Genomic DNA, 7725 nt, shown 5'->3' on the forward strand with positions numbered 1-7725 from the left:
AGTTTGTGGCAAAGAATATATAAATAGGTTTACACATGTAAATGTTTGCAAATGTATTTGTTTATAGCAAATTACTTTAATGTGTAAAAGTATTCAGCATTCACTACCAGGCAGAGGGATCAATGGCACCATATTTATTTCATATGATCCCAGTATCTGTTTGAAATAAAATAAAAAAATAACTGTCTGCAAAAATATAAAGCATGGAAGAAATAAAAGCAAATGTTGAAAAATGTTTTATAGTCTGTGATATGTGCTATGCAATTATGCTAAATATCACAGTTGTTTATGTGATGCTATTTTTGCATTTTGCTAGGTCTCGTGATGTGGCTGAAGTAAAGGTTAATATACATTTCAACCCTGATACAATCAATATTGAAAACAAAAACTGCAAGGTCAACAGCAAAGACACAGTCTGCATTGGAACAACATACTGCTTTGACGTCATTTTAAAGTCTGGTGAAAACAAACAGGCTGCTCAAGGTAAGTCGCGACTGATTTTAAACAACATTTCCATGGCTTATTATAGTATGTGTATGCACTCTTTTCATTTGTTCTTTCATCCCTACAGACATTCAGTACAGAATTACACTTGACTCGCATAGACATTCATCTCGAAGCTTGTTCAGTGAATCCCATGAGAGGAAGCTACATGTACAAAATGTCACTGTCAAAGGAATTCTGTGTGTGAAACATGACTTCTACATGCTGGCAAGTAATACTTTTCTCACCCAATGTTTCCACAAATTAGTGAAGATTTATTTATGTGAAATAAAGATACAAGTGTAGCCATGTCTAAGATTGGTGTACATATCTCTTTCTCATGTTGGCAGTAAACCTGGTAAGTATGCAGGATTGCCAGCAACAATCAATGGAGGTTTGCCCTCACACCCTTGTGAGGTGTCATATATCCCCAAACAAGTGACAACATGCAATGTGCCCCCACTTAGTGGTACAGAGCATGTTTGTTCTCTGGGGGGTGATATAAGACACAGCACTGCCTAAAGTTAGAAGTCAGTTTCCTGTTGTTGTCCTGTCAGTTTCCTGACAGACAGAGCAGCTCAAGAGAGGAGCTGAGAGAGACAAAGCAGCTCAGGAAAGGAGATTACAGCAGCCAGAGAAGCTGGGGAATCTCTTTGAGAGTAAAGGTGGAAAGCAGCTCTATTAGGGAGAAGGGACCTCATTAGGGAGATGAGCGGCTGAGTTGCTATCTGTGAGGGGCAGCTTGCCCATACCATGCAAATAAAGATGCCCTGTTCAAAGATACCCCCACTGTGTGAATGTGAGATTACTCAACAGTGGCAGTCACCACCGAGAAGGAGTTCCTCACCAGGACCATCTCCCTGCGGAAGCATAGATCCTGATGAGGTGGAGGCGCTGCACATGAAGTAAGTTGGACTCGCACCCACTACCTCAGCTACCTGTCCTGATGACATCCCCTAATACCATCAAGTGGGAGACTCAGGAGTCCTGTTACTTGCAGGTGCACCACCATACACGATCACGTTATGGGGACCGGTTAGACCACACGGGTCAATGTGAGATTGGGTGGGTCAGACAAGGGGGGTCCACCCGTTACAATTGGAGGCGATGCTGAGATAGACCTGTTAACAGTACAGGCTTTTGCTAGGCACACGCTAGGAAACAGGGAGAGTGTCTGCTGCCACTTTGTGCTGCGTGGGGACGGAACCAGGGGTAGTCGGGGAGCTGCTGGAGCTGCAGGCCGCACAGACGCCTTGGGATCCGCTAGAGATTGGGTGGGTCAGACAAGGGGGGTCCACTCATTACAATTGGAGGCGCTGCTGAGAGAGACCTGTTAACAGGACAGGCTTTTGCTAGGCACACGCTAGGAAACAGGGAGAGTGTCTGCTGCCACTTTGTGCTGCGTGGGACGGAACCAGGGGTAGTCGGGGAGCTGCTGGAGCTGCAGGCCGCACAGACGCATTGGGATCCGCTAGGGGTTAGTGGGTCTGGAGCAGGGGGCTATTGCTGTTCTAGTCGCCTTGAGGTAGCGCTAGTGGGGGACGCCTGAAAGGGTAAACTGGTAACTTAGGGCAGGAATTCTGGAAGGGTCCGTGCTAGGCTAGCCAACAGTAGGTCGACGCCCGAAGTACTGCATGGAAGAGCCAGAGTACTCTAGTCTCCATTCCAGACCACTTACCAAGAGGGGAGCACAGACTGGAGGAAGGAGAAACAGTAGACACCGAGAGAGTGAGCCTAGCCTGAGGTAGTGCAAACACGAGTCAGATCTACATTAGGTACACAAGGTGGTGCACAAGGCATTTTATTGCATCGGTGTGGCAGCTGCCCCGCAGAGAGGAGCTCCATGTGCGATAACAGAAATTATAACAGAGAAAAGAATGGCGACCGCAAAAATGGAGGCTCCCTCAAGCAGTGAGTCACACCTAAGATGGCGGCTCCCGCCAAGTCGGGCGAGCACCGGGACTGTGCAAGAAATTGTTGCAGAATTTTGTCCGGGTCTGGCGTGAAAAGCAGAGCCCCGCCCCTGCACTGTGAGTAGTTCAGCACAGAGTCAGAACCACTCCTTGGTAGAAAGTGCCCCTCCTCTAGAAAGAACCGTCAGAATGGAGGATCTGCAGAGCGCAGAAGGTCCAGGATGGCGGGCAAACGAGGAACACGCATATGACCTGTGCGTGGAAGAAGAACAAGCTACAGAAGAGACTTTTGTGAGCCTGTTGGAGACTGGCGTGACAGCCGTGCCTGCGGCGGTTTTGTCCTGTCTATGCTCTCGGGAAAGTAACCTCGAGGCTAGTGAGGACGACAGTGTTGCTAGATGGGAGGAACGAAATGGACTTTGTTATCATTCAATATACAAACAGCCAAACGCTACCTCAAATGTGATGCAGAAAGACAGTACTAACCAAAATGGCTGTTCCCGCGTTCTCGGGACACCGCGTGGGCCAGCTGCAGAAAGTCTTGCAACTTTGCAGTTTGCTGATTGTTGGCCAGGATTGGCGCCAACGGGAAAACCCCACCCTGTTGGGGAGTTTGGCGCGAAAGCTGGAGCCGCGCCCTCATGGACTATGACTGACTCCACCCCTGTGCTGGGTCAGCCTACAAGTCTACGAGACCCTCCTCTAGAGTCCACCAGGGGGAGTGCGCACAGTGAACTGCCAGTAGCAACTTCTGTTCCCCCTAAGAATGAAACAGAATGCAGCAAACCACAACCTCAGCTACCAGGGGCATGGCGGGCCAAAGGAGTGACTTACCCCTTTCTTTTGTGCCCGTGTATACATAAAGTGAGGAAGGGTAATATGACCTTTGCCTGTTATTCATTGCCTAAAGTATTCCGGGAAGTATCCAATAACGGAATCACCAGCTTGAGGTGTGAGGACTCTGATTATGTATCTCTGGGAAAAGAACTTGTTTGGGGAGCTACTTTCTTTGCAAAAGGAGCAAACCAGCTTGTGTCTAGCCCTTATCTGCCTAAGCGTGAGGAGTTCCAAGCTCCGATGACAGAGACGGCTCCAGATCCGGTTCCAAAACCGGAACCCCAGATGATGGAACAATTCCTGAAGGAATCAATGAAGGGTAAGGTGACTGCCCAGGGAGAAGGGGGATCGCTACCACTGGTACCGCCAGAGCAGGACCGCTTCAGGCCGATGGCCACCAGCGAATGCGAAGCGCCCCGACGCTGTTCCCCTGCAGAGATGTCCCTACCCCCATCCTGTACTACTGAAGACAGTAGTCAACCAGCTGTGGTGATGCGCCAGCCGGCGGACCACACAAGTGAAGCTGAAGATAAAGAGACAATTATCCCATCAGCTGCGGACCCTGATGTAGGCCCGTGTGCCCTACAACGGCCAGTCCGGCCTATCACAGAGGAACCCATCGCAAGCCAGCGGAGTGGTGAGGAACCTCCTAACCCCCCACAGGCGCCTGTGGTGGCAATGGTGGAGAAAGGCCTAGCCCAGGCCTGGACGGAGCGGAGAGCAGAACCATCACTTCCGGTGGCGGATGTCGTTCTGGAGGAAGAGGTTCCGGTTGGGAACCCAACGCAAGATGGCGGCGAGTCCAGCGAGATGGCCGTGTCCTCGCGGCCAAGCAGCTGTACCAGAAAGCCTGGGTCCGGGAAGAGACGGCAGGCCCTGCGGAAGCCTGGGAACATGGACACGGGTGAACCGGAGTGCCAGTCCGATGGTACCGGGCAAGGTAGCGAGAAGTTGCGGGTCGTAGCCCCGTGTATGCCAGCGGTGTTTCCCTATGCCCAACCCCAGGCCATAGTTAAAACCCCTGCCCCTGTCACTTTTTCCTATGGGTCCCAGTCTAGCCAAGGGTTGTCTGGGGAGTCCAGAGCCACTTCTGAAGAATGGACTGGGGAAAATCTGGACTGGGGTGACTGTTTTGTCTCCGATGAGGGGTCGGGGAGGGAAATGTCTATGCAACGAATTTTATACTGCACTAATGATGACAATCATACTGATATGGTGGGGTGTGATCCTAAGAGCCTTGGGTTAAATTTTGGGTCCCCAGGGACATTGGGAGTTTCGTCTGGGAATTTGGGTAATGTTGCTCATATTGTTCCTATTGCCCGGGGAACCCCCTATGTGCGTCCAGTGTCGGCAAGAGTTATTAGGGATCGCCAAAAGTGGTTACTTTATTTTCACCATCCATGAGAGGGAGAAAGTAAGTTCGAAATGGGTACGCTGATGAAGATAGGGGATATGGCACTGATGAAGAGGAAGGATCGGGGGAAGAAAATTGGGATCCTGACGGGTTAGATGAGAAGTGGTGTAGTCAAGAGGGGATAGTCTACATCTCCAGGAGATGCCTTTGGGAAATGTATGGGCATAATCCTCTCAGTTCACTAGCATCCAAGCCAGAGTTATTGGCTGATTGTGGGTGTCTAGTATGTCCCCTAGAGTGTTACAGCATTGCTGCTCTAAACCCAGTAGACCATGCTGTGCGCAAGCCACCTTAAGAGGGTAGAGTAGTCCCAGTAATGGATACTCCAGCATGGGGTAATCCTAGTTCTTACACATCTACGTTAGGATGTATCTGTTATTGTCTTATGAAAAGATATGTACTGTAATAATGTGTTGTTATGTTTTGCAGTGCTACCTGAAGGAAGGTTCCGCAAATTTAGGTCCCAGCCGGATCGTTGGGATTCCACCAGGGGGAGAATGTAGCCATGTCTAAGATTGGTGTACATATCTCTTTCTCATGTTGGCAGTAAACCTGGTAAGTATGCAGGATTGCCAGCAACAATCAATGGAGGTTTGCCCTCACACCCTGGTGAGGTGTCATATATCCCCAAAGGAAGTGACAACATGCAATGTGCCCCCACTAAGTGGTACAGAGCATGTTTGTTCTCTGGGGGGTGATATAAGACACAGCACTGCCTAAAGTTAGAAGTCTGTTTCCTGTTGTTGTGCTGCCTCTGTTCAGTTAGAGGCACGGGAAGGTTTGCAACAGTGTTGCAGTGTCTCCTGCTAGCTGTGAGTCAGTGAGCATACGCAGCACATTGAGCAGAGTTAGAGGAGCTGACAGACAGAGCAGCTCAAGAGAGGAGCTGAGAGAGACAAAGCAGCTCAGGAAAGGAGATTACAGCAGCCAGAGAAGCTGGGGAATCTCTTTGAGAGTAAAGGTGGAAAGCAGCTCTATTAGGGAGAAGGGACCTTCCTAATGGAGTGCTGCACAGAGATGAGCGGCTGAGTTGCTATCTGTGAGGGGCAGCTTGCCCATACCATGCAAATAAAGATGCCCTGTTCAAAGATACCCCCACTGTGTGAGTGTGAGATTACTCAACAGTGGCAGTCACCACCGAGAAGGAGTTCCTCACCAGGACCATCTCCCTGCGAAAGCATAGATCCTGATGAGGTGGAGGCGCTGCACATGAAGTAAGTTGGACTCGTACCCACTACCTCAGCTACCTGTCCTGATGACATCCCCTAATACCATCAAGCGGGAGACTCAGGAGTCCTGTTACTTGCAGGTGCACCACCATACACGATCACGTAATGGGGACCGGTTAGACCACACGGGCCAATGTGAGATTGGGTGGGTCAGACAAGGGGGGTCCAACCGTTACACAAGTAATCGGGGGAACTTAAATTGATGAACAAATGAGCTGAAATATTGATTCCAAGTTCAGCTTAGAAGACCTGTATCAAAATATCTAATGTCACAAGACTGATACATTGCAGGTAACATGAAACTTTCCAAATGCCTGATACCGCGTTACAAAAATATCTTAATATTCTATTTTGAAAATTGCATTCATTTATTTGCTCTGTATGCGCCTTCCTATTATGATTTAATTGCAATCATATATTACGTTTAGGTCCATCTTTTACCTCTTTACTGTATTTACCCCAGCATTGCCCTGATTTCTGCACCTTGAAGGAGTTGTGAGAATTTGATGAGTATGAAACAAAGTCACAAAAAGTATTCAGAAGGGAGATTATCACAACTTGTCCAAGGCATCAAAACTGTGCTTCTGTTGATTCAGGACCTAAATATAATGTACATACATTACCTGTTTCTCTATAGGGCAAGTTGTTTACTCGGTCACATACAGTAGAAATAATACATAACGTAAGTAAATAAGAGTGAATTAAATCCCTCACTGCTACAAATGTTTAAAAATAGTTTTCTACATACAGTATAACTCTGTAGTGTATTTTATTAAATCATTCATCCTGCAATACTATTTTTTTCAACATGCAAATTGTTTCATTTATTTGAAATGTAAATAATCATTTGTGTTATAATTTCAACTAATGTATTTTGACTGTAGAGAGAATGTTTTTTATCGCATGATTGCAAAGGTAGATATTACACATCAAACTGAGGAAATGTATTAAGTGTAATTTCTCTTTTAAAATAGGAAAAGCCTGATTTCCTTGATTCACTAAATATTTCAGTGGAGTTTAATTTTCCTGATCCAGAAAACGGTCCTGTTCTCAGCAGTGAAATTCCAAATATTATTAATGCATATGTGAGTACGGTGTTCTTTTAAGAAATATGTACTGTATGAATTACCATCATTGCAGTAATTCCTTCAGGCTTCACAGTGCTTTTATTAATTTGTCATATAAAAAACCCACAATCGCACTTGATTGTTTAGTCTGGTAAATATACACTAAAATCTACAGTATGTTGTTCTTTCTTCATTATATGGTTCTGAAATAATTTCTTCTGCAAAATCTAACAAAAAACCTTTTAATGATGTATAGTTCTGAGTTTAAGTATTTGTATGTTTGAGTAACCCAATTGTATAACTGATATGGGACCTAAGATTGAACAAGCTATTAAGGCTTATATCTTGCTTGAAATTATATCAATAGAGAAAAATAAAAAAATAAAAATATTTTTAAAGCAATTAATAAATTTAGAAATCAACAATTTCAGGGAGTGCACATATTTCAACATTAGGGCCTACTGTATGTACACAAAGTTCCATTTAAACAAGAACAGACTTTGTTACCCACGTTAACATGTTATCCTCAGTTAGTTGTATGCAAAAACTACATCTCATTAGCGTACCCTTAATGTCATGATAGTGTTATTCCTATCTAGACCCTTTCGATAAAGTTGAAAAAAAGAGGGGAGGGAAATAATGCTGGGAAATAATGCTGTCTTTAAATTATGTCTAACTGTGGTGTTAATACCCCTCCAGATCCTGTAAAAGCCCTACTTCAGGGTGTGTATGGATGTAACGCCAAGTTTAGGTATTTTAACGTAATGTGTAGTCGTTGTGTT

General features: G+C 46.0%; 1 protein-coding gene across 1 annotated transcript in view; it reads left to right on the forward strand.

Moving 5' to 3' along the window:
- ITGA1 (integrin subunit alpha 1) overlaps positions 1-7725 on the forward strand; it is a 193048-nt gene that overhangs the window by 124790 nt on the left and 60533 nt on the right. The window contains exons 16-18 of the mRNA XM_075589078.1: positions 317-483; positions 572-711; positions 6851-6961. Of these exons, the coding sequence (XP_075445193.1) occupies positions 317-483; positions 572-711; positions 6851-6961 (418 nt within the window). The remainder of the gene's footprint in view (positions 1-316; positions 484-571; positions 712-6850; positions 6962-7725) is intronic.

The sequence above is a fragment of the Ascaphus truei genome, chromosome 1, assembly GCF_040206685.1.
Source record: "Ascaphus truei isolate aAscTru1 chromosome 1, aAscTru1.hap1, whole genome shotgun sequence".
In the NCBI taxonomy this organism is placed as follows: Eukaryota; Metazoa; Chordata; class Amphibia; order Anura; family Ascaphidae; genus Ascaphus; species Ascaphus truei.